The sequence below is a fragment of the Thalassophryne amazonica genome, chromosome 15 (assembly GCF_902500255.1).
Source record: "Thalassophryne amazonica chromosome 15, fThaAma1.1, whole genome shotgun sequence".
In the NCBI taxonomy this organism is placed as follows: Eukaryota; Metazoa; Chordata; class Actinopteri; order Batrachoidiformes; family Batrachoididae; genus Thalassophryne; species Thalassophryne amazonica.
Genome location: NC_047117.1, coordinates 83,123,540 through 83,150,397, shown reverse-complemented (window position 1 = coordinate 83,150,397; position 26,858 = coordinate 83,123,540). Strand labels below are relative to the sequence as shown.

At 41.3% G+C, this 26,858-nt stretch overlaps 1 protein-coding gene across 1 annotated transcript in view; it reads right to left on the bottom strand.

Annotated features, from left to right (window-relative positions):
• zmp:0000001082 (integrin alpha-X) overlaps positions 1-18,756 on the bottom strand; it is a 39,899-nt gene extending 21,143 nt beyond the window's left edge. The window contains exons 1-8 of the mRNA XM_034188194.1: positions 18,632-18,756; positions 10,862-10,979; positions 8,298-8,377; positions 8,120-8,202; positions 7,893-8,007; positions 1,487-1,617; positions 1,260-1,402; positions 208-355 (exon numbers count right to left, since the gene is read on the bottom strand). Of these exons, the coding sequence (XP_034044085.1) occupies positions 208-355; positions 1,260-1,402; positions 1,487-1,617; positions 7,893-8,007; positions 8,120-8,202; positions 8,298-8,377; positions 10,862-10,979; positions 18,632-18,689 (876 nt within the window). The 5' untranslated portion in view covers positions 18,690-18,756. The remainder of the gene's footprint in view (positions 1-207; positions 356-1,259; positions 1,403-1,486; positions 1,618-7,892; positions 8,008-8,119; positions 8,203-8,297; positions 8,378-10,861; positions 10,980-18,631) is intronic.
• Positions 18,757-26,858: the final 8,102 nt, after the last annotated feature.

Here is a 26,858-nt window from a genome sequence, read left to right as displayed (position 1 = left end):
TTTTAATTAAGTTAATAGTGATTACCTTCTGATCTCTGGCTTTATTTCTTTATGCTTAGCTTTGAAAGGAGACGATGTGATGATGAAAGATGACTATGAATTTAGCGTGCATAGCGACAGCGCTAAAGTTTGTGAAACTGCACCTGTTTGTCACATGATCTTGAAGGAAAATGGTCAAATAGAGTAACATGAAACATTAGTGCTTACCCCAATGACGAAACGAATGATGTTCTTTGCATCATATGTTTCAATGTCTTGGTTGTTCTTATCGGTGGGATCGCCATCTGTGATTAGTATCACAACTTTAGTTGCATCAGGGGAGGCTCCAGCTGTTTGATTTTCAAGAATGTTTATTCTGAAATGAAAACAGTGGCATTTAGCATATTTAGATTAATCAAAATCTTGATAATCTATCTGATAAAGTTGTAGCTACCATTAGAACCAAGATGATGTATCGGCTTGCTGATATCAGCCATTATGAGCCTTTCACAACCATATCAGCATCAGCGTTATTTTTACTGATATGAAAACTTTCATTTTACCAAATAAACAATACAGGAAATGCACAGTTGGAAATGGTCTCATTATGTTGTTTGTCTAGCAGAGTATTGTTTACAGTGCTGTCATGCATGGTTGGGACCCCATCATCCCATTGTCACATTAGGTACAAGTGACAAAGGCAAAGTGACCAGCTGCCATTCATTTTCAGTGAGAGTGGGCATTTTCCAGCGGCAAAAGTCAAGTGGCCATTATGCCGCTAGCTAGGTTGGACCAAAACAGACAAGAAGTTTATTTGATGCTAATGTTGAACAATGCAACACAGAGACTGACAATCAGGGTGACATACAAACAAAATCTGTTACATTTCATTATCAAAGGGGTTGCTAACAAAATGTTACAAATTAATGCCATTTTTTTTTTTAATTTATCATCCGATATATAGGTTTTGTAAATAATAATAATAATAATTTCATCTATATCTGTATCTTATTGGCCCTACAAAAATCAAATCCATATCAGTCTGGCTACAGGTCAATATTAATTATCAACACTTCATTGAACACAGTTATCAGATATTAACACCTAATAACTGTATAATGTATAACTGTATAATACTCTGTTAGTGAATAATGTTCTATTTTGTAACAACCCTACAAACATGTCTGCCGGTACGTTTTATTCGATCATCTACAGAAATCTTCAAAAAAAATGTAGAAATATACTCATAAATGCTTTATTTTTCATTTATTGTAACTTACAGTGTATAATTGAGAGCCCTGTGTGTGTTGGTGAGTTTCTTCATATGCTCTTCCCGCTGCAGCTTAGCGAACGAATCACCCGCATCATAGTCATTGAAGTCAAAAACCTTTCTGGTTTTCGAGGAAAATTGAACTGCAGCAAACTGAATAGAAACAAATAATGTGTTAGTTACATAATGTACTTTGGATATTGGCAACGACATTAGTGCTTGCAGTAGAGCAATGACCTTGATTGATGTGTTCTTAAGGCTGTTCATTACATCCACTATGAAGACTTTATTTTTGTTGAAATCCTCGGTGGTCATACTTTCCGAGCCGTCAAACAGAAAGACAAGGTTGACAGTTTTCTTTGTACATGCTGAAAAAAGGATTGAAAGTTACCCATTAATATTTAGTCAGCATAAAAACTTTGAGAATAATGAATAAATGCAAGAAAGATAAATGGTAAATGGACTGCATTTATATAGCGCTTTTCCATCTGCATCAGATTCTCAAAGCGCTTTACAATTATGCCTCACATTCACCCCGATGTCAGGGTGCTGCCATACAAGGTGCTCACTACACACCGGGAGCAATAGGGGATTAAAGGCCTTGCCCGAGGGCCCTTAGTGATTTTCCAGTCAGGCGGGGATTTGAACCCATGATCTTCTGGACTCAAGCCCAACACCTTAACCACTAGAAAGATCGAGTTACATATGCATTTTATTTATATATATATATATATATATATATCCATCCATCCATTTTCTTCCGCTTTATTCGGAGTCGGGTCGCGGGGGCAGCAGCTCAAGCAAAGCCGCCCAGACCTCCCGATCCACACACACCTCCCCCAGCTCCTCCGGGGGAACCCCAAGGCGTTCCCAAGCCAGCTGAGAGATGTAGTCCCTCCAGCTTGTCCTGGGTCTTCCCCAGGGCCTCCTCCCAGTGGGACGTGCCCGGAACACCTCTCCAGCGAGGCGTCCAGGGGGCATCCGGAAAAGATGCCCGAGCCACCTCAACTGACTCCTTTTGACGTGGAGGAGCAGCGGCTCGACTCCGAGCTCTTCCCGAATGACCGAGTTCCTCACCCTATCTCTAAGGGAGCGCCCAGCCACCCTGCAGAGGAAACTCATCTCGGCCGCTTGTACTCGCGATCTCGTTCTTTCAGTCATGAGCCAAATCTCATGACCATAGGTGAGGATCGGAATGTAGATCGATCGGTAAATCGAGAGCTTTGCCCCCCGACTCAGCTCTCAATTCACCACGACAGTCCGATACAGCGACCGCATCACTGCAGATGCTGCACCGATCCGTCTATCGATCTCACGCTCCATCCGTCCCTCACTCGTGAACAAGACCCTGAGATATTTAAACTCATCCACTTGAGGCAAGGACACTCCATCGACCTGAAGAGGGCAAAGCACCTTTTTCCGGTCGAGAACCATGGCCTCGGATTTGGAGGTGCTGATTTTCATCCCGGACACTTCACACTCGGCTGCAAACCGCCCCAGTCCACGCTGAAGGTCCTAATTTGACAAAGCCAACAGAACCACATCGTCCGTAAACAGCAGAGACGAGATTCTGTGGTTCCCAAACCAGACCCCCTCTACACCCTGGCTGCGCCTAGAAATTCTGTCCATAAAAATAATGAACAGAACTGGTGACAAAGGGCAGCACTGGCAGAGGCCAACGTGCACTGGAAACAGGTTTGACTTACTACCAGCAATGCGAACCAGGCTCCTGCTGCGGTCGTACAGGGACCGGATAGCCCTTAACAAAGGACCCCATACTCCCGAAGCACTCCCCACAGGGTGCCCCGAGGGACACGGTCGAACGCCTTCTCCAGATCCACAAAACACATGTGGACTGGTTGGGCAAACTCCCATGAACCCTCGAGCACCCGATGGAGTGTGTAGAGCTGGTCCAGTGTGCCGCGACCAGGACGAAAACCACACTGCTCCTCCTGAATCCGAGGTTCGACAATCGGTCGAATTCTCCTCTCCAGTACTCTGGAATAGACCTTACCAGGGAGGCTGAGGAGTGTGATCCCCCTATAGTTGGAACACACCCTCCGGTCCCCCTTCTTAAACAGAGGGACCACCACCCTGGTCTGCCAATCCAGAGGCACTGTCCCTGATCGCCACGCGATGTTGCAGAGGCATGTCAGCCAAGACGGCCCCACAACATCCAGAGACTTAAGGTACTCAGGACGCATTTCATCCACCCCAGGAGCCTTGCCACCGAGGAGCTTTCTAATCACCTCGGTGACTTCGGCCTGGGTAATGGATGATTCCGCCTCTGAGTCCCCAGTCTCTGCTTCCTCTTCGGAAGACGTGACGATGGGATTGAGGAGATCCTCGAAGTACTCCTTCCACCGCCTGACAACATCCCCAGTCAGGGTCAACAGCTCTCCACCCGCACCGTAAACAGTGCTGGTGGAGGCTCCTGAGGCGTCGGACGGTTTGCCAGAATCTCTTCGAGGCCGACCGATAGTCCTCCTCCATAGCCTCCCCAAACTCCTCCCAGACCCGAGTTTTTGCCTCTGCGACTGCACGGGCTGCAGCACGCTTGGCCTGCCGGTACCTGTCAGCTGCCTCTGGGGTCCCACCTACCAACAAAGATAAGTAGGACTCCTTCTTCAGCTTGACGGCATCCCTTACTTCCGGTGTCCACCACCGGGTTCGGGGATTGCCGCCGCGACAGGCACCAGAGACCTTGCGACCACAGCTACGAGCAGCTGCATCGACAATGGAAGTGGAGAACATGGTCCACTCGGACTCCATGTCTCCAACCTCCCCCGGGATCTGGGAGAAGCTATCCCGGAGGTGGGAGTTGAAGACCTCGCTGACAGAGGGTTCCACCAGTCGTTCCCAGCAGACCCTCACGATACGTTTGGGCCTGCCAGGTCTGACCGGCTTCCTACCCTCCCAGCAGATCCAACTCACCACCAGGTGGTGATCAGTCGACAGCTCTGCCCCTCTCTTCACTCGAGTGTCCGAGACACGTGGCCGAAGGTCAGATGATATGACTACAAAGTCGATCATGGCTCTCCGGCTCAGGGTGTCCTGGTGCCACGTGCACTTATGGACACCCTTGTGCTCGAACATGATGTTCGTGATGGACAAACTGTGACTAGCACAGAAGTCCAACAACTGAACACCACTCGGGTTCAGATCGGGGAGGCCGTGCTTCCCAATCACCCCCCTCCAGGTCTCACTGTCGCCGCCCACGTGGGCATTGAAATCCCCCAGGAGAACAATGGAGTCCCCAGTCGGAGCGCTATCTAGTACCCCTCCCAGGGACTCTTGGAAGGTCGGGTACTCTGCACTGCTGCTCGGCCCATAGGCCGAGACAACGGTGAGAGACCTGTCCCCGACCCGAAGGCATAGGGACGCGACCTTCTCGTTCACCGGAGTGAACTCCAACACTTGGCAACTGTATCATATATATATGTGTGTGTGTGTGTGTGTGTGTATGTATGTATGTATGTGTGTGTATATTCCCCTAGCTCACTGCCTGTGGGAATCCGTGGGCTCTGGATTGGGTAGTGTTTATAAAATAGGTAGCTGATATTTTTTAAGGGTGGTTATAAATTAAACAAAGCTTGTATAATGAGTTGGAATGACGTGTGAGTCCAGAACATTTGTGAAACCTTAGACCACAACAATTTTTAGTAGAGGAACACAACCCTTTCTTTCCTGTTAAGTATGTAATTTTTAATATTAATTTACTGCCTGAAGCCACAGCATGAAGTTATGGGAAAGAGTAGTAGAAGCTAGGCTTAGAAAACAGGTGAAGATCTGTGAGCAGCAATATGGTTTCATGCCGAGAAAGAGCACTACAGATGCAATGTTTGCTCTGAGAATACTGTTGGAAAAGTACAGAGGACGACAGAAAGAGTTACATTGTGTGTTTGTGGACTTAGAAAAAGCTTATGATAGGGTGCCAAGAGAAGAGTTGTGGCATTGTATGAGGAAGTCTGGAGTGGCAGAGAAGTATGTTAGGGTAGTGCAGGACATGTACAAGAATAGTGTGACAGCGGTGAGATGTGCAGTCGGAATGACAGACTCATTCAAGGTGGAGGTGGGATTACACCAAGGATCAGCTCTGAGTCCTTTCTTGTTTGCAGTGGTGATGGACAGGTTGACAGATGAGATCAGACAGGAGTCCCCATGGACTATGATGTTTGCAGATGACATTGTGATCTGTAGTGAGAGTAGAGAGCAAGTTGAGTCTAGTCTGGAGAAGTGGAGATATGCTTTGGAGAGAAGGGGAATGAAAGTCAGTAGAAGCAAGACTGAGTACATGTGTGTGAATGAGAGGGAGCCCAGTGGAATAGTGCAGTTACAAGGAGTAGAAGTGGTGAAAGTAGATGAGTTTAAATATTTGGGGTCAACTGTTCAAAGTAATGGAGAGTGTGGTAGAGAGGTGAAGAAGAGAGTGCAGGCAGGGTGGAGTGGGTGGAGAAAGGTGGCAGGAGTGATTTGTGACCGAAGAATATCAGCAAGAGTGAAGGGGAAAGTTTACAAAACAGTAGTGAGACCAGCTATGTTGTATGGTTTAGAGACAGTGGCACTAACAAAAAGACAGGAGGCAGAGCTGAAGATGTTGAGATTCTCTTTGGGAGTGACAAGAATGGACAAGATTAGGAATGAACATATCAGAGGGACAGCTCAGGTGGGACGGTTTGGAGACAAAGTCAGAGAGGCGAGATTGAGATGGTTTGGACATGTGCAGAGGAGGGACCCAGGGTATATAGGGAGAAGGATGCTGAGGATGGAGCCACCAGGCAGGAGGAGAAGAGGGAGGCCAAAGAGAAGGTTCATGGATGTGCTGAGAGAGGACATGCAGGTGGTTGGTGTGACAGAGGAAGATACAGAGGACAGGGTGAGATGGAAACGATTGATCTGCTGTGGCGACCCCTAACGGGAACAGCCGAAAGACAAAGAAGTATCCTCTTGTTAGCATATACACACTATTAGTAGTATTATTATTGTTTTATTTTATTATTACTTCTATTTTCCTCATTTGATTTTTAAATGAACCACAGTGGAAATAAGTGTTTTCACTTTCTTGTGTCATCCATGTATTTTTTTTTACGTATTTACAATTATATTATGCACTTACATTGAACTTACTAAATAAAATCACACACTCGTGCTTTAAATATAAAGATGATTTATTGCCCCCTGCTGGAATGGGGTGTGAGTCCAGAATGTAGTTAACAACGTCCATTGTTCAGTCTTGTTAGCTAATATCCGTAGCTTCTCCAAAAATATTAGTCCTGTCAACTTTCTGTTTTGGCGGCGTTCATCCTTGACCCAGAATGCATAAGCATACCAAATGGCAGGTGGCAGCGTTCCACAGTTTGTCTGTGATCAAAGTTACACGCATGGAGAGCTTTTTTCTTTTCCACATTCTGCCGCAAGCAGGTGCTTCTAATTTTGGACATACACAAACAGAGACGGTGGTGGAAGCCATCAAATGCACTACACTTTTCACTCATGTTAATGACAACATGAAAGTTAACTGACTAAACCAATTGAACTACAAATACACAATAAATCAATAACACTAACAGTGTTAAACCAACATGAATCACAATAACAACATTTAAAACCCAGAGCTCCCATGGTGCATTGCAGCACAACATCCATTGTTTACTGGTTAGCTAAAATGACTAATTTCTCCAAAAATATTAGTCTTATCAACTTTCTGTTTTTGCAGCGTTCATCCTTGACCCAAAAGCATACCAAACAGCAAACTTCAGCTCTCCCTGGTTTTGGGGTGATTGAAGCCATACACATGCACGCACACACAGAGGTCACTTGGCTATTATAAAATAGGTTCGGGAACATGTACAATACACAGTGATCTACAGTAAGGTGCTACATTAAAAATGTTGTGTACTACTAATATAAAATGTCATTAAAGCATATCATTCACTGCATACAGTATGTACACGTACTGAGTAAAAGAAATCATTCCAAAAGCTGATTTTGTTCATCTAGAAGGAGCATTTACGTTGGTGAATGTTTCCTTTCAGTTGATTAGGATTTAAAATGAGCTGAGTGAATTACACTAAATCTGGAAAGTTTGACCAGAAATGTCACATCACTGATGTGCTGGTTGTTTTGCTCAGATTATAACTCTAAAGTCCACTGTAATGTGAAGGGAAATATGCAGTTAATAATCATTTATAGTTTTATATTGCAGAGCATGTGGCTCTGTGGGATGGGACTTGGACTACCAACCAATCGACTAGGGTTTGATTGCATTTGTGTGCTTCATGCTACCTGTGTCCTTGTACAAGACCGTCATCTGCATTTTCCCAGATTAACGATTTTCAATTGGTTCAATCAATCAGTCCAACCAGCTGTAATTGGGAACCCGCATTGACTGGTGAAGTAACCCGTGAGTGACTGGGAGTCGCACAGTCACGTTGCAGTATGTGGGGTTAAGCACCACCAACTCCACTGGGCCTCAGGGCCTGCATAGGACTTCCTAATACTTCTTCATAGCGTATAGAAAGATAAACGTTTTCCAGGAATTACCATTTTTAAAAGGAAAGTACAATTCCTGCTGAAAAAATACAATTGACTACTGATGGATTGTATGAAACCTACATGTTTGTAGAATTTAATTTTCTCTTACCTTGAAAAGCAGGCTTGAAAAAGGAGGAGGGTTTTAGATCATATGTCATCTCATAGCACACACTGTGCAGGTATGAGTTCTCATGGCACTCGTGCACTAAACTTGGACTACAAACCTACAGGACATGATGAAAATCCAAAGGATTTTTTAAAAATATCACTGAGATTTGCTTCGAACAGCACATTTCTGGTCACATACACATGGTTTAGCTTGACGAGTTTTCTTACAGTGAACGTGGCGCGTGTGGGGCTTGCAGCCATCGATAGTCCAAAGTGTTTGACTGGTATTGTTTCATTTTTCAAAGAAATAGCTGTGATGAAAGCATTTGGTTAATACAGGCTTTTCCAGGTGATTTTAAAACAATAAATTGCAAAATGTTTTCTTCATAAAACTGCATTTTTATACCTGGAGGAGTAAAACACTGGTGTTGCTCAGCGTTGGATAGTTGTCCAGTTCCGCTTAGATGGGGTGCTGTGACAAGGACTCTGTGTCAGGAAGCAACAGTAATGTTTTAAAAACATTTTCTCTGTTAGTGAGATCTGTCTGTGTTTATTACTGACAGGACACCCAAAAAAAAACATTAAACCACAAAATGTCGCTTCTTCTCACGATGCAGGACTGTACAGATGTTTCAGGCACATTTCTTATGCTTTGCTCATTTGAAAAATGTATGAAAATGGTGCATTGTCTCATTTACAATATGAAACTTTAAATTATGTGACCATTTTGCACCTTTTAAAAATACTTCTCAGGGTGATGAACTTTATTAATCTCCCAAAGAAAACATTCCTTTGACATAAGGTCATTCCAGTTGTATCCAAGGGTCCTTCAAAGAGACCTAGTACCATACGCATCTAGTTACAGACTTAGGCCATCTGGTTCGCATTCCAGGTCCTTCTCCTGTAAAGGTATCTGCATCGCCAAAACACACATCCAACCATCTCATGACTCCAGAAGCCTGTAGATTTGATCCAAGATGATTGCAAATCCAGACACTCTTGAGCCTGTCTCACCCAGACTCCACGTCTCAAGTGCTGCTTGGCTCAAAGCTACCCAGTGACCGCGGTGGCACAGAACATGACAACCAGTTTTAACACTGCACAGAAAAAAAATGAATCCGAGATATCAAGAAGAGTTCACCTGCCTGGAAACATGCAAGGGGAGCTTGACTCATTAGGGTGAATTAGTAATAATATATAAAAAATAGTAATTAATTTGATTTATAGACATTTTAAAAAGTGGAAACCAATCCTCCATCTCCCTCCAATCCAGTTTCATTGTCCATCGCCATATTTTACTGCAGACATCGTATTTTTCAAACCTACGTCACCCAGTCGCCATAAAAAGAATAACCTTTCACCTGGAAGATCACCTACAGTCCCCGGATGCGGAATAACTGCATGCCCAGGACACACACATAAAATACGCAACTTGAACCAAATGTGTACCAGGCAGTGCAAAGAACTGTTTTAAATTTCATGAAACTAAAAAGTCTGATTAGATTATTTTGTTGATGGCACGTGACAAGATTTTATATATATATATATATATATATACATATATATATACGTATATATATATACACTCAACAAAAATATAAACGCAACACTTTTGGTTTTGCTCCCATTTTGTATGAGATGAACTCAAAAGATCTAAAACTTTTTCCACATACACAATATCACCATTTCTCTCAAATATTGTTCACAAACCAGTCTAAATCTGTGATAGTGAGCACTTCTCCTTTGCTGAGATAATCCATCCCACCTCACAGGTGTGCCATATCAAGATGCTGATTAGACACCATGATTAGTGCACAGGTGTGCCTTAGACTGCCCACAATAAAAGGCCACTGTGAAAGGTGCAGTTTTATCACACAGCACAATGCCACAGATGTCGCAAGATTTGAGGGAGTGTGCAGTTGGCATGTTGACAGCAGGAATGTCAAACAGAGCTGTTGCTCATGTATTGAATGTTCATTTCTCTACCATAAGCCGTCTCCAAAGTCGTTTCAGAGAATTTGGCAGTACATCCAACCAGCCTCACAACTGCAGACCATGTGTAACCACACCAGCCCAGGACCTCCACATCCAGCATGTTCACCTCCAAGATCGTCTGAGACCAGCCACTCGGACAGCTGCTGAAACAATCGGTTTGCATAACCAAAGAATATCTGCACAAACTGTCAGAAACGTCTCAGGGAAGCTCATCTGCATGCTCGTCGTCCTCATTGGGTTCTTGACCTGACTCCAGTTCGTCGTCGTAACCGACTTGAGTGGGCAAATGCTCACATTCGCTGGCGTTTGGCACACTGGAGAGGTGTTCTCTTCACGGATGATGCGAAGGAGATGTGTTGCACTGCATGAGGCAAATGGTGGTCACACCAGATACTGACTGGTATCCCCCCCCAATAAAACAAAACTGCACCTTTCAGAGTGGCCTTTTATTGTGGGCAGTCTAAGGCACACCTGTGCACTAATCATGGTGTCTAATCAGCATCTTGATATGGCACACCTGTGAGGTGGGATGGATTATCTCAGCAAAGGAGAAGTGCTCACTATCACAGATTTCAACTGGTTTGTGAACAATATTTGAGGGAAATGGTGATATTGTGTATGTGGAAAAAGTTTTAGATCTTGAGTTCATCTCATACAAAATGGGAGCAAAACCAAAAGTGTTGCATTTATATTTTTGTTGAGTATATATATATATATATATATATATACATATATATATATATATATACGTATATATATAATGCTACATATTTATGAAATGTTTCCGGTGTCTGGAATGTTTGTACAGTACTGTACGGCTTACTAAAGCAGAGCATCAATCTGCGATTATTTCCAAAGTACAGTCATGTGGAAGTCTGAAAATCACCTTATTATTGTTGCATAAATGTAAGTTCTAATTTAACAACTACCATAGTTTAAAATGTGCAGTGAAAACCAGCAGAATATTTTACTTACCCTTTGTTTGTTCCAGATGTGAATTGAAGCACTTTGTACCCAAAGGATCCTGTTTTTTTCTCAGTGTAGACGCTTATGTTTGTCGTGTCAATGTTGAAACTCAGACAGGCGGAGATGGCTGCAATTTGTGAGTGGGAAAAGAAAAATACACAGATTTTAAGTTAATGAGTGCAGTAACTTGTGTGCTGTTATGGAAGTAAAAATACTGTGAGCCCAAATAAATAGTTTGTGCTCTCAAATAAATGAAGGTGGAAACTTGAAGAAGAAAGAAAAACGTGAGCTTTTTTTGTGTTAAAACTTGAGTCATCTTCACTATTAACTGTTAGATACTTCAAAGATTGTGGATAAAAGTACCAGTAGTTCTCTACCTGGAAACCAAGCTTTACTGGAATACTAAATGCTAAATTGAGCTCACGTTGTTAGTTTAACATTATGACACTGGCAAGACCTCGAGACTCATGTTGTTTTTCTTGCGTGAAGCTGCTGTGGTTGTGATTTGTACAGTTGAACAATGAAGGAACTGCAGCAGTGCTTGGGTTTACTTCCTCATCTTTATGTGCAAAAGGCAAACGGACGTTAGGCAGCTGAGGTCCTTCATGTAAGAGTTTTATGTCCAGTTTGGGCTCAGAATGAAACAAAGAGCTGCTTTTCTTTGTTTCACTATTACTCTGAGGTGCTTGGGCTACTGGCCACCAAACTGGCTGTGCGCAGATTCGTGCACCCCAGAACTGCCATTAAGGGGTTAGTTTTGGCAGAGTTTAAGATGACTCGAGTCAAATGTAAAAATTGTGGTTATGTCTGTTTTTCCCCTACTCCTCCCAGGTCCTCTGACTGATTTCCAACAAACTTTGTGTTTATGACGAACAAGTCCAAAATTGCACTTCAAGGGTTTGTTTCAAGCAAAGGACAAGGTTGTTGGAGTAAAATGTCAAATACGTTTTTCACTCCAATATCCACTAAACTTGGCACTTGGCACACATACGTAGATGGGTTCTGGAATTGCAGAAGCAAGGAAAAATCTACCAAAGGTCAATCGCTGGAGTCATGGTCATGTCTGCCTGTCTGTTTACTAGCCTACTCCTCCCAGGTCCTTCCAAACTTTGTATGTCAGTGAAGCTTGGCACCCAAATTGCTGTGTAGAAAGATAAACTGTGGTGAAGGTCAAGAAATTTGATTTTTCCACCTTATTTGAACCAAAGATGGCACACACTTAGGTGGATTCAAGAGGTGCTCTGGCAGGTTTAGCCAGAGGTCAGACATTTGGGTGAAGGTCAAGGTGATTGGGGTCAAATGTCAGATTATCATTGCCATTACAGTCTTCATCTCCCCAGTTAGGTCGAAAACAAACATGTCAGCACTAGCAAAGACATTGGGTTTGGCCAAGTCACCCTTTTAAGATTATTATTAGTATTTGTTATAATAGCCAAGTGGCCTCCGTGTTTGTGCGTGTATGCGTACGCGTGTATGGCTTCAGTCATGGCGAAACCGTGGGGAGCTGACATTTGCCGTTTGATATGCTTTATGTGTTTTGGGTCAAGGATGAACGCTGTGAAACCGGAAAGTTGATAAAACAAATATTTTTTAATCACTTTGTGATTTAAGTTAACCAGTAAACAGTGGACATTGTGCTGCAATGCACCATGGGAGTTTTGGGTTTTAAATGTTATTGTAGTTCATGTTAGTTTAACCACTTTTGTAGTTCATTTGGTTTAGTCAGTTTAGTTAAGTGTCACACTCCTGGTACCATAAGGGAAAAGTGTAGTCCTTTTAAAGTCTTTCGTCACGATCTCTGTTTGCCAAATTAAAAGCACCTGCTTACAGCAGAATGCAGAAAAGACAAAAAGCTGCGCACACGCATGCAATTTTGATCATGCACAAATTGTGGAGAGCTGACATTTGCCGTTTGGTATGCTATTTTGGATAAAGAATGAACGGTGTCAAAAACAAACGATAGGCCTAATATATTTGAGGTCAGGAGACTGAGATGGCCACTCCAGAACCTTCACTTTATTTTGCTGTAGCCAATGACAGGTAGACTTGGCCTTGTTGTCATGTTAGAACGTACAAGTACGTCCCATGCACAGCATCTGGGCTGATGAGTGCAAATTTTCCTCTAGTTTTTTCTGATAACATGCTGCATCCATCCTGCCATCAATTTTGACCAACTTCCGTGTGCCTTTGTAGCTCACACATTTCAAAACATCAGTGAGCCACCTCTGTGCTTCACAGTAGGAAGGGTGTACCTTTCCTCATAGGCCTTATTGACTCCTCTTCAAATTTACCATTTATAGTTGTGGCCAAAAACTTCAATTTTGGTCTCATCACTCCAAATGACTTTGTTCTCTGTGCTGTTGGGCGTATTGTAAGTGGGGTACTTTGTGGTATTTTTCGTAGTAATGGCTTTATTCTGGCGACTTGACCATGCAGCCCATTTTTCTTCAAGTGCCTTCTTATTGTGCATCTTGAAACAGCCACCCCACTTTTTTTCAGAGAGTCCTGTATTTCATCAGAAGGTATTTGTGGGTTTTTCTTTGCATCCCAAGCAATTTTCCTGGCAGTTGTTGCTGAAATGTTTGTTGGTCTACCTGACCGTGGTTTGTTTCCAACAGAATCCCTAATTTTCCGCTTCTTATTTAGAGTTTGAACATTGCTGATTGGCATTCTCAGTCCCTTGGATATCTTTTTATATCCCTTTCGTGTTTTATACAGTTCAGTTGCCTTTTCTTTGACAATTCTTTTGCTTTCCCTATGACCCAGAAACCAGAAATTTCATTGCAACAGTGGATGAAAGATGAAAGGGTCTGTCAGGAGCCCAGAAACTCACTGACCTTTTATACACACACACTGATTACAAGCAAACAGATCACAGATGAGGATGGTTACCTTTGGTAGCCAATCAAACTGTTTGTGTCAACTTGTGTGCATGTTATCAGGCCAAAGTCACCAGGGTATGTAAACTTTTAAAATGAGTAAACATAGTTGATTGCCAATAAATGTCTTCACACAACCACTAACCATGAGTTTTTGTGTAATCATTCATATTCTCTGAAAAATAGCAAAAAATAAAAAATTCTCCCAGGGTATGACACCATTTGAGCACAACTGTATTAGCTGGCAACACTGAACAATGGACTTTGATATTTACATTCTGGACTCACATGCCAATCCAGCAGGGGGCAGTAAATCATCTATAAAACGTGTGTGTGATTTTATTTAGTAAGTTCAATGTAAGTACATAATATAATTGTAAAGATGTTAAAAATACATGGATGACACAAGAAAGTGAAAACCCTTATTTCGATTGTGGTCAATTTAAAAAAAAAAAATCAAATGACGAAATAGAAGTAAAAATAAAATAAAAATAATTAATACTGACGACGATGATGATAATAATAATAATAATAGTGTGTATATGATAACAAGAAACTAAACAATTTATAAATATATTAAGGCAGTAAATTAACATTTAAAAAAATTATGTACCTAACTGGAAATAAAAGGGTTGAGTTCTTCTAAAAACTCTTAGGGTCTAAGGTTCTAAAAACATTCTGGACTCACATGCCATTCCAACTCATTATTGAAACTTTGCACAATTTATTACTACCCTTGAAAAATGTCAGCTACCGATTTTTATAAACACGACCCAATCTACAGCCTGTGGATCCCCACGGGCAACACGCTAATCATTATTATCATTATCATTTAAACAACATTGCAAGTGTGTTGGATGACATAACTCTTTCACAAGTGAATCGGGGGAGGCTTTGAAACAGTTGGCCAGATCAAGAACGCCCATGAGGAAGGACAGAGTGTGTGAAAGTTAAGAATCAAGAAACTTCTCTTATGTCAGCACAGTTATCACCAGATGTAAACCTCAAAAACAGGAAGACACAAGTTGAGAAAAAAAAATCCTGGTACAGCAACAGATCAGCTTGTATTTAATGATGCCAATGTTAGAACATTTCATGGTCAGTGTGTGGGTGCCGTGCACTCACTGTCCCTTTTCTTCTTTACAGTTCTGTTGGTTTGTCCAAATACACGATTCACTGAAACCCAAGCTTGCAGTCTGCACTTTGAGCTTGCGCATAATTCGGTTTTCACACCAATATTTTGGTGGTGTCTAAAATAACAAAATTTGTCCAAACATTTTGTGGTTCAAATAATAAATATATGTTGTTCAAGAAATAAGTAAAGTAAAATTTAAAAAAGGAAACCCTGTTTTTAGTCAAAAAGGCACTTTGATGATGAAGGGAGTTTTTTTTTTTTAATGATCTTTTCAGCTAGAGCCCCACAAAAGTTGACCTAAAATAACAAGATTGTCGTAATAAGTCACTGTCCCTCACTACATTTGATTTCCTGACATTTAGGGGGATTTGAGCAAGAAATGAAATGGGTTAAAATTTCTGGCAGCACTGATTTCAGATATTAGTTGGAATATGTTCAGGTGTGGAAGTAAAAGGAAACGCAAAATGTACAAAAGACAGTTACCAGACATCTTCATCGATTAGAACAAAAGAACATTTAAATGAATAAAAAATGTGTTTAGCAAACATTTAATAATAATATAGCCTTTATTGTCATTGTACATATATATATATATATACATACATACATACATACAATGAAATTTGTCCCCTGCGTTGAACCCATTCTAATTACAGTTAGATACAGTCCAACCACGAGGAGTCCAATATGTCCATATTTTTATTTCACTATGTGAAAGCAATTTGTTTTTGTTCAATAACTTTTGGCAACTTAATATATATTCTGATAATAGTAATTTTATTTATATGGCACTTTCTATGAAGAAAACGATGACACAACTGATTAAAACAAACAAAAAACTTTTTGCAGTTATATACCCTCACTGAACATAAACAGTAAAATAACTTCAAAGAGTAACAGAACTCTGCTGCTGAATTTCAGCTGTTACACCAATTTTATGCACAATGTGCAAATGCTCAACCACCTGTTGTTTTCTTGTCAACCTTAGGAACACACTACAGAGCAGCCTCCTGAGAGTGCAGGGTATGTGCTAGGCTGCTGGCACATATGGCTGCACCAGCTCATCCAGAAGTTGGTGTCAACGGGTAGCCAGTGTTTTAAAAACAAAAAAAATAATAATAATTTGAACTTAATATTGATAAATTTCTTAGTGCCAGTTAAGGTTGAAGCAGGAACATTATGAAGATTTCTAATGCTGTTTATTGTGAGGCCATAAAACAAAAGCATGAATCAAAACCTTAATAACACTCAGAGACAAAATATGTCTTAAAAAAAAGACCATCCCTGACACCACTCAAAGGAATGAGATTGATCAAGTCCACACCAAGATTTTTAACTGCATCGCCGTGTTGACTGATACAGTCACCCAGTGATGGAGTAAAGTGATGATATGGGCGCCTCAGCCGAGCAGAACCTGTAACCTTCACATCGGTCTTATCAGGAACAGGAAGCAAAGGCCTGTCATCACTGCCAAACAGGCCTCCAACGCATTGCCAAACCCATTTCCTGTCAGAACAGCTAGGTATAACTGCAAGTCATCCACATTGCAGTGAAATTAAATCAACAGAACTGTAACCAACAACAGAATGTTTGAAATGCCAAATTGGAAAGAAGTCTGGAATTTCCCAACACCTGCTTTAAGGAGTGTTAAGTTCACAGTGAGCACAATTCACTAATGTACTACAAAGGGTATTTAGTTTGTGTGCCCTCAGTTAAGCTCTTGTTTCTGTGTGACGTTGCAATTTTTGACTTTGCATATCAGGGTTTTTTTTCCTACTTTCTATGTTTTTCAAATACAGCAATAATCCTTGGCCATCGAGTGGAGGGAGGGACCTTTTAATAATCTAAAGGTGAAGCATTTGCAGGGTATGTCACTGAGGTCTCAAACTATGACATTTATAGTGGGATAATTTGAAAACAGTTGTAGAATTGTGGGATTTAACATTCTACCTCAAATACACAAAAAAAAGTCAAAAGGCACATAACTGTTTTGCGCTATATGACCCCTTTAATAATTATTTGATCAATCTTTTATTTTCAAATCTGCTCCGTGAACATTAAAACCTGCAAAGATTTTAATAGTTTTATATGTGCACCTAATATGTGGCTGTTTAATTGATAATTGTCGAGGCATAAACTAGCATGCAGCACAAAAGTTATAATACACATAATGCAGTCACATTTTGATCTTTGATTTTGATATTTTCAAATGAAAATGACTTTCTAGCGGGAAAGTGATTAACAGGTGTGTAAACTGCTGTGAAGCACAACAGGGAAAAAACTGAGCCGTGAGCCTTCATTGCATTTCCGATGCAGCAAATTTCTAAATTAATGGATATTTGGCATTATAACTTCATTGTTACTTGCTGCAGTGTCACCAAATTCACTTCAACCACCAGTATAACCATCAGAAGACTCCTGATGTGTGAAGTGAATTTGTTGATACCACACCTTGTAACAGGGAAGTTATTGAATATTTTAATCAATGAGAACATCTCCAAATTAAAAATTACATTTTTTCCACACTGAGTGCTGTAGTGATGTGTGAAGTGAATTTGGTGACACTACATCTTGAAGTGACTGAATAATGTTCTAGTGTCTTTTCCTTTTTGCACTTTGTAGACAGTCCCTGCATGTTTGTCTCACAGCCACAGCACTTTCACATGTTATTTGTGTGGCTCAGAGGACAGTCCATTTGGATTAAAATGAGGCTGTAGCTCATTGTCTATCTTCCTGAGGTTAGAAACTAGAGTTGTTTGTCTACATAATAATAAATCAGCTCAATAAATCTACAGACTTGAACTCTGAATCAGTGGGCCAGATAGGAGCAAAGCAAACTCCATCGCAGAGAACGGGCTGAACTCAGTTTGCTTTTTGTACTTGAAAATCAGTCACACACAGAGATATATATATCTATATATACATGTATATATACACGAGGGTAGGCTGAAAAGTTCTAAGTTATAATGCAGTTAATGCATTACTCCTTCATGGGGAGCCTTAGAACTTTTCAGCCTACCCTCGTGTGTGTGTGTATATATATATATATATATATATATATATATATATATATATATATATATATGAAATATGTTCAAATATATGAAAGCTATCATTGAGATAGCTTTTTGTATCCTTCCCCAAAAGCATGATATTGAACAATCTTTGTTTTCACGTCATTTGAGAGTTGTTTAGAGGCTCCCATGTTGCCACTCATTAGAAGAGATGCAAAGGGGGGAAACATTTGCAAATGGCCACCTTAAATACCCTTTCTCATGATTGGATTCGCCTGTGTAAGAAGGTCCAGGGTCATTGAGTGTACCAAACCAATTTTATGTTCCAATAATTAGTGCTAAATGTATTTACATCAGTAAAGTGACAACTGCCCAAATTTATGCACCTGCCTAATTTTGTTTAAATAATTATTTCACACTTTCTGTAAATCATATAAACTTCATTTCATTTCTCAAATATCACTGTGTTTGTCTGCTATATGATATATTTAACTGAAATTGCTGTTCCAAACAACCAATGATTTATAAAGGAAAATCCTGGTAATCATCAGGGTGCCCAAATGTTTACATATAAAACATGCTAAAATGTAAAACAGCAAATGTTAAAGAAAGAAGAAAGGGACTTTCGGTAAAAAAAAAAATTGAATCTTTCCATTTTACAATTCTGTAACAAATGACAAATAACTTCAACTTGTAAAACATCAGGATTTTTTCTCTCCCTTTTCTATAAGATGGTTAAATGATTTCTTACCGAAGGCCACCGTATAAGTGAGCAGAAAGAAGCACTGCCGCTTCTTCATCTTTCCCATCACTGTGCTGCATTCGCTTGCAATATTTCCTGTCTTCTATGTTTTTTTAAAGGCGTTTTCGAAACACACGGTACACCACTTTTGTTTTTTGTTTTGCACTTTTGGTCTCGGTCACAATTTCAAACTTCCCTTTTTCTTTGCCAGTTCTCAAAGGGGACAGTCCAAAGGGGAAAACATAAAAAAAGAAGAAGAAACTATATATATATATATATATATATATATATATATATATACACACACACACACACACACACAGGGGCGGAGTTAGCCTATTTTTAGGGGTGCTCAAGTACCCCTAAATATATTTTAAGCACCCCTAAAAATATTTATATATATGCTTCTATACTACTATTTTTTTGGACAACCTATTTCAAGCATTATGCCAAAATATGTATTACAAGAACACAGTAATTTGATCATCTCCCCTTCTTGGGCAAATGGTTCAATCCATGATGCGCGCCTACATTCATCTCTCTTTCTGCTCTGGCATGTGTTTGTGTCACGTGGTGCTGCTGCGGGTGGTGCTCATTTAGCAGAGGCGCTGTCCTGTGAGCGCTGGTGGTAACCTCGCCCAGCTGCGCTGTCAAGTGATTTTTGCGAGGTATTTATTCACAGTTCATGTCTCTGAATGTGAAGAACAAGTGCAACTTTCTGAAAAGTGCTTATTTTACTAATCTGGCTACCTATCGCAAAACACAGTATATTGCTCTACAAATTAGTGTGCGCTGTGTGTGGTCAAATGTAAGATTGAGTCGGTATTGTCTTTTTTTTTTTTTTTTTTTTTTTCTGCAACTAAATCCTCTTGTCAGCTACTAAATGGTGCTGCCCTTCAATCTGTGTAGCTTCCATTAACAAATCACTCTCCTACATCAAATACCATGTACACAGATCTGACCTTAAATGCTTAGTTAAGGTCCTTAACTAAGCATTTCAGAATTAAGACAGTAAACTTTACCACAGAGTTTAATGCACAGCATAAGTGAATAATTTAAATTCCTGCTAAAAAGGCATAAATCATAAAACTCATTTTGTATTTTTATTTGTTGGCAGTAAGTGACAAACCAAGCCTGCAGTGCAGTGATGGATATCAGAGCATTTTTTTCAAAAGCAAAAAAGCTTCAGGTGAGGTTTGTGCACTGTGTAGACCTTATGTGATAGTAGATATGGACATTGAGAATAGCAAAGGATGGAAAGTGAAGCTAAGGGTAAATTGAATATGTGCATCAGACTGTGGAGGTGTCTTACTTGTGTTACTGGTGTTTTGGTATGAATTCTGACTTTTAAGTCACACATTTTTATTTTTCTTACTTTTAAGGACTTCATTAGATCTTGTCTGTCCTTTCTATGCTTTGCTGTTAATTCAATAAATAATTCATATTCATATATTTCTTATCCTGAACCCATTTATGTGCAGTGTACCATCTGTGTTTTCCATCCGGCCTTATAGTGCAGTGCTGCTGTCGCTGTGCTAAACCAGGTCCTCCTGCACACGGCACTAAACCTCACTGATCATAACAACTGCAACTACTGTATTTTTATGACTTACAACATGGATGTGCGTGCGGCCAGAAAAACCGAGACATCAATCAGTTTGTAGAATAAATAAATGAATAGCCAAAACTAAAACACAATCTAAGTAATGCCTAAAACTATCTAAATGTAATTGAAAAGTGATACCAGGGTGAGTGTTCTGTACTAAGTACTATGACATAATAATCTGTTAAGATTAAATAAAAAATCTTCAATAACTATAGGCTCATAACTCTAATATAAAAACAAGGATAATATACTTAACTCAGCCTCTGAATATTTCAGACCTGCTCCTAAGTTGCAATTACTATTTGCCCTCACCACATTAGGAGATTAAATTATTTCTTATATAATCTGCACCAGAATGCAGGAATTTTATGTATGGGCCGTTATCCATTGCTAATATGCTTTTTTTTTTTTTTTTATCATTTTGACAATGAATGCAGCTTTTACAAGCAATGTTTTCACTCTGAAATCATGGGAAATTGTATTTCTGGACATCTAGATTTTAAAAAATTTAAAAATGTGCTAAGCACCCCTAAAACTGGAAGTCTAAAATTGCCTCTGTACACACACACACACACATATATATATATATATATATATATATATATATATATATATATATATATATCTCAGAGGCGATTGCTCTAAGACTGCAAGGGAAGCTCAGCAAAACATAATGAAGCAGTTAAACAAACAGAGCTTTCCTAAACCGCCTTATTGATGTGACTTCCTTGCTTGGCCGTCAGGAGCTGTCAGTTAGGGGGCATGATGAGAATGTTGAATCATCCAACAAGGGGAATTACAGGGAGTTTAATGAAACATTAGCTAAATATGACTCTGTCCTGGCCACACAATTCCAGTCATCAGCTGTGTTTTCTGGTATGTCCCATGCAATCCAAAATGACTTGATCTCTGCTCTTTCAGCCACTGTTTCTGATGAGATCAAGGATGAAATCCAGGCTGCTCCCTTTTTTGCATGGCAGGTGGATGAAACAACTGATATAGCTTGCCATGCTCAACTCTCTGTCATTGTTCGCTATGTGGATAGGGCAGGTAAAATTCAGGAGCGCTTTATTGGATATTTTGATGTTTCTGGGGGAAGAGATGCTCAGTCTGTTTTTGAAGTCTTGAATGAGAACATGCAGGGCTACAATTTCAGGGAGGAACTTGTGGCGCAAACCTATGATGGGGCTGCTGTCGTGGCTTCAGCTCTCAATGGTTTGCAGGCCAAAGTTAAAGCAGTAGCCCCCAGTGCAATGTTTGTGCATTGCTATGCACACAGACTGAATCTGGTTCTGTCTCAGGGGGCTAAATGCTTATCTGAGTGCAGAATATTTTTTGTATCACTCTCTGGGTTTGCCACATTTTTCTCAAAATCCACAAAGAGGATGTCTTTTCTTGAGTCTGCAGGCTGCTCAAGGTTGCCCAGAAATGCTCCTACTCGATGGAATTTCACATCACCGATAGTGAGCACTTTGGCAAACATTTATGATGCCCTCCTGCAAACTTTTGAGATGATCATTGCAGATAAGTCCATGGATGATGACACATTAGACTGTGCCAAAGGCCTTCTGATGAAACTGGAGGATTTTGAGTTTGTGTTCATGTTGTACACATATGAACAAATCTTCTCTGAGACTGATGTGGTGTTTGACATTGTCCAGCAGAGAGCTATGGATGTTCTGTACTGCAAGAAAAGAATTGAGTCTCTTCTTGCTTTTGTCAAAGAAAAGAGGTCAGAGGGGGCTTTCCAAGCTGTTTATGCCAAAGCAGCAGATCTCACATCAGACCCACAAACTGAGCCCATGAGAAAACGCAGTCTGTCACAACTACAGGATCCCAAGGAGCGCTAGAGAAATCTGTACATGGCCATCCTAGACAATCTCACAGAGCAATTACCTCGGCGTTTTGCAAATTTGGAAAGTCTGCGCTTCTTGGAATTGGTCAGTCCAGGGAAATTTGATGAGATGAGACAAGTGTTTCCAGAGGAGGCATTTCAGAGTGTCCTGAAAAGTTTTGGCCAGTTCTTTGATTCAGGGAGACTGAGGTCTGAACTTCAAGTCCTATATTCAAACCAGGACTTGCAGGGCAACAGGGGAAAGCTATGTGATTTCTTGCTGTTTCTAAAAGACATGGAGTTGGACAGTGCAATGCCTCAGGTGTACAAACTATTGTCATTAGTGGCAACGATTGGAGCTACATCTGCAGGTGTAGAGAGGAGCTTCTCCTGCTTAAAGCGGCTCAAGTCTTACACCCGCAACACCATGGGCCAAGGCCATTTAAGCAGCCTAGCTCTGCTGGCCATTGAGAGGACACTAGTCAAGTCCCTGGAAAAGACGCCTTGTTGGTACGACAGGGTCACAGATCATTTTCTTGAAAAGGAACGGAGGGTAGAATTTACGTATAAATAAACCGACACATTTTATGATGTAGGCCGAAAATGAACTTCCCCTCCTTGAAAGACCAGCATCCGCCACTGATATATATATATATATATATATATATATATATATATATATATATATATATATATATATATATATATATATATATATATATATATATATATATATATATATATATATATATATATATATATAACACACACACACAGTGGCTTGCAAAAGTATTCAGCCCCTTGGTATTTCACGCATTTTAATTTGTTTATGGCATTTCAAATACAAAAAGTAAATCAGGCTTCTCAACATAAAAAAAAAAAATGAAATTATCTTTCTTAACCTCAAACTGAAAGTAAATCTCTACAACTTGATATCAATTAATTAAAAATATAAAAGCCAAGATGATAGGATGCATAAGTAATCAGCCCCTTTGGTATAATACCCGTAAATAATCAGTTTAATTGCCAGTTTTCTTCAGACAAGACAAGGGATGGATACATGAACATTTCCAAGTCACAGAATATGTCTTGAACTTTATTTATGTCAATTATGAAGACATACAAACAGTGTGGTACTCTGTGGTAAATCCGTGTGAAGTAGACAGTTCTCAAAAACTGAGTGACTGTGCAAGAAGGAGAAAAGCGAGGAAAGCCACCAAGACACCCAGACAACCCAGAAGATGTTACGGGGTTCTGTGGCTGTGATTGGAGAAATTGTGCACAGTGCATGCTTTGCATTTTGCATTTTGTATCCTCATTTATACATTAAATCTAGGCTTGCATCTCGGATGTGCCTTCTGGCAAATTGTAGATGAACTTTTAAGTCTTCTTTTTAAATAAAATCCTCCTCAATGGCACTTCATCATGAAGCTGTATAACTGGGGATAAAAAATGCAAAACATGCACTGTGCACAATTTCTCCAATCACAGCCACAGAAGCCTGTAACTTCTTCTGGGTTGTCTGGGTGTCTTAGTTGCTTTCCTCACTCTTGTTTTTGCACATAGTCACTCAGTTTTTGAAAACTGTCTACTCCACACAGATTTACACACTGTTTGTATTTCTTCATAACTGATGTAAATAAAGTCCAAGACATAGGTCAGTGACTTGGAAATGTTCATGTATCCATCCCCTGACTTGTCTGAAGAAAACTGGCAATTAAACTGATTATTTACGGGTATTATACCAAAGGGGCTGATTACTTATGCATCCTATCATCTTGGCTTTTATATTTTTAATTAATTGATATTTGCTTTGAGTTTGAGTCTAAGGAAGATCATTTTAGAAATTTTTGTATTGAGAAGCCTGATTTACTTTTTGTATTTGGAATGCCATAAACAAATTAAAAAGCGTGAAATACCAAGGGGCTGAATACTTCTGCAAGCCACTGTGTGTGTGTATATATACAGTAGTGTTCAGAATAATAGTAGTGCTATGTGACTAAAAAGATTAATCCAGGTTTTGAGTATATTTCTTATTGTTACATGGGAAACAAGGTACCAGTAGATTCAGTAGATTCTCACAAATCCAACAAGACCAAGCATTCATGATATGCACACTCTTAAGGCTATGAAATTGGGCTATTAATAAAAAAAGTAGAAAAGGGGGTGTTCACAATAATAGCAGCATCTGTTCTTGATGCTACAAACTCAAAACTGTTATGTTCAAACTGCTTTTTTAGCAATCCTGTGAATCAGTCCGCTCCTCAACCCGCGTCGACACATAACAGTAGTTCCCGGCCATTCCATAATGGACCCAGCGGCAGAGGCGGTTCCTTTTGCCGAAAAAGTTCAAGAACACTTGGAGAAAATATGGGAGCAATTACAGCATCTCGCAAACCAAATTAAACAAACAGACGCCCGTGTTACGGAGCTTGCAGCGCAAGCCGTTCCGCTTCCTGCTGCTCCAGCTGCGGCACCATCGATACTAGTGCAGATAACTCCGTCACCCAGAGATTCGGCGTCCGAACCGATTGTTTGTCATCCGGAGCCTTGTGCGGTGATGCAATGTTCTCTGGTTTCTGCTCAGTCAGGTTGGAGTGCCGCAGCTTTACGAGGAATGTTTGTAGATGGGTTAAATGAGTCATTAAAAGACGAGCTGGTAGTCCATGACGAGCCAAACGATTTAGATGAGCTAATATCGTTGGTGATTCGTCTAGATGATCGGATGAAGGAGCGTGGACGCGAGAGAGGACGCCCATCAGAGCGGGTTTTTTCGTCTCGGGGCTTTCCCCGACACAGATCTAGGCCGTCTCTTCTTCGCCCCACTGAGGCTCCTCCGACGGGACCTCTGGCTCCTCCTGTTGACGAGCCCATGCAGCTCGGACGAGCAGAGATTACTGTATTGCCCCGACATATAAACGTCAAGAAAAATAATGGTGACGTATCTCCAGGTGTTCTGGGACAGGCAAAATAACACACATAAAAAAAAAAGAAAATCTAGTACGGGTTAATGTTTTGCTTTCCTTAAATAGGGGTTATAATTTGTTTGGGGAGTCAGAGGCGTATCTGGTGGAGTGAATGTTAGGCAGTTAGAGGTCCCCCTGGGCTCACGTCATTGTTAATTTTTATGTGTTTTTAGGTATTTTCTGTTTGGGTTGTTGGGTCGTTTTATTTTGTTGTTTTTTATTTCTCTACATCCCTAACCCCAACCTCACTTGCCCCAAGACCGTTTGTCTTGTGGGTTGTGGGGTGGTGCAGGTTGGTCACGCTGAGCATTCTCAGAAGACCTCTGCACCTGGGGGGGGGGGGGGGGGGGGGGGTGTTAGAGGCGTTTTTCTTGGTTTGGTTAGGGCCCGGTTCCACTCCAGCCTCAGTGAGCCTTTGTACCGTTCGTCATTGGTGTTGCCGGGGTATGGTGCAGCGGAGACTTACCTCAGTCGGAGGGGTGGGCCGATCTGTTGCTGTTCGCCATTTCGGTAGTTCCACCCCTCCCGAGAGGCTGGGGTATGGTCGAGTTGGGGCACCGGACGTATTTCCGGTTCTCCGCTGCGCCTTGGGGTTGGAGCTGGGTTAGTTTTTTCCTGTTCCCTTCTCCGGCTTAATGTTTTGAGCCGTTCGCCAAAGTTGAGCCGCCGAGGGGCTCTGGGAGGGACCCGGGGTCTTTCGGGGTGCCAGGGAGGGTAACAGGGTTTACGGTCGTTTATATCCCCCCGGGGTTGTTTTTGGTAGTCCTCCGGGGGTTGATTTTTGATTTTGTTCTGTTTCCTTCCGGGTTCCACCTCCAGGGTTGATGGGACGGTCCTCTGGGGGGGGAATTGGCTTGGGGCCAACTAGCCAAGTGTGACCGGGTCTGGGGTTCCGGGGTTGTGGGGAGGGTACCTCCTGGGGTTGATGGTACGGTCCTCTGGGGGGCGCCGTTTGCTCCATGTACACCTGGGGACCTTTGTGGGATTATGGTTCTGGCTGTTCCTCCTGGAACTGGCGATGAAGGCCTTTTGGGGGGGGTTGGGCTCTGCAGGTCATTCTGGGGGGGTTGTTTATTATTTTTCTTTTATGCATTTACGTTTGTATTGTGTTTGTGGGGCTGTGTTGGGTTTTTGCGTTTGGGAGTTTTTCTTTTCTTCCCGGGGTTTGATGGGACGGTCCCCTGGGGAGGTTTTGGGTGGGTTTTATGTTTTTTTTCTGTGTGTTGAATTGTACTGGGGAATGTTTTGGGGCTTTTGTTGATGCCAGCCGGCCTTCCGGCTGCGGTGCCTGTCCTGCTGTCTGTGGTGGACCTTGGGAGCGTGGTGCTGTCTGCTTCCTGACGTGGACCCCGGAGGGAGGTGCTGTTCTCGGGCCTGGTCTGTTCGGTCGCCGGGAGGCTTCCCGTTGATGGGGGGGTACTGTTGTGTGTTGGGGGTGTGGCTGGATATTTTGGTGTTCTTTTCTTTTCTTTGCTCTTCAGGTGGCATGGAAACTGATTTGTCTGTGGAGAAGGTGCTGGCTGAAGAGTCCTCACCCTCATCAACATCATGTGTAGCACCTGTGACTGGTGCTCACATGCAACCTTAAAGACTTTCAGCTGAAGCAGATAATTGGATGGCGTTCTGCATTTAAGTCATGTGTGATTCAAGCAGAACTGCCGGGAACTCGACCTTGTGATGTTCGTTTGTGAGACGCTGAGGACCGCGCCTGGGTTTGACACATCGAGCCCGTGAAGCAAGGAAGGGTGAGGACACATGCTGTCAGCACACATCAAAGGTGATTAAGTGTTTGACTAATTGTTGATAGTAACTTGGTGTTTTGTTACACAG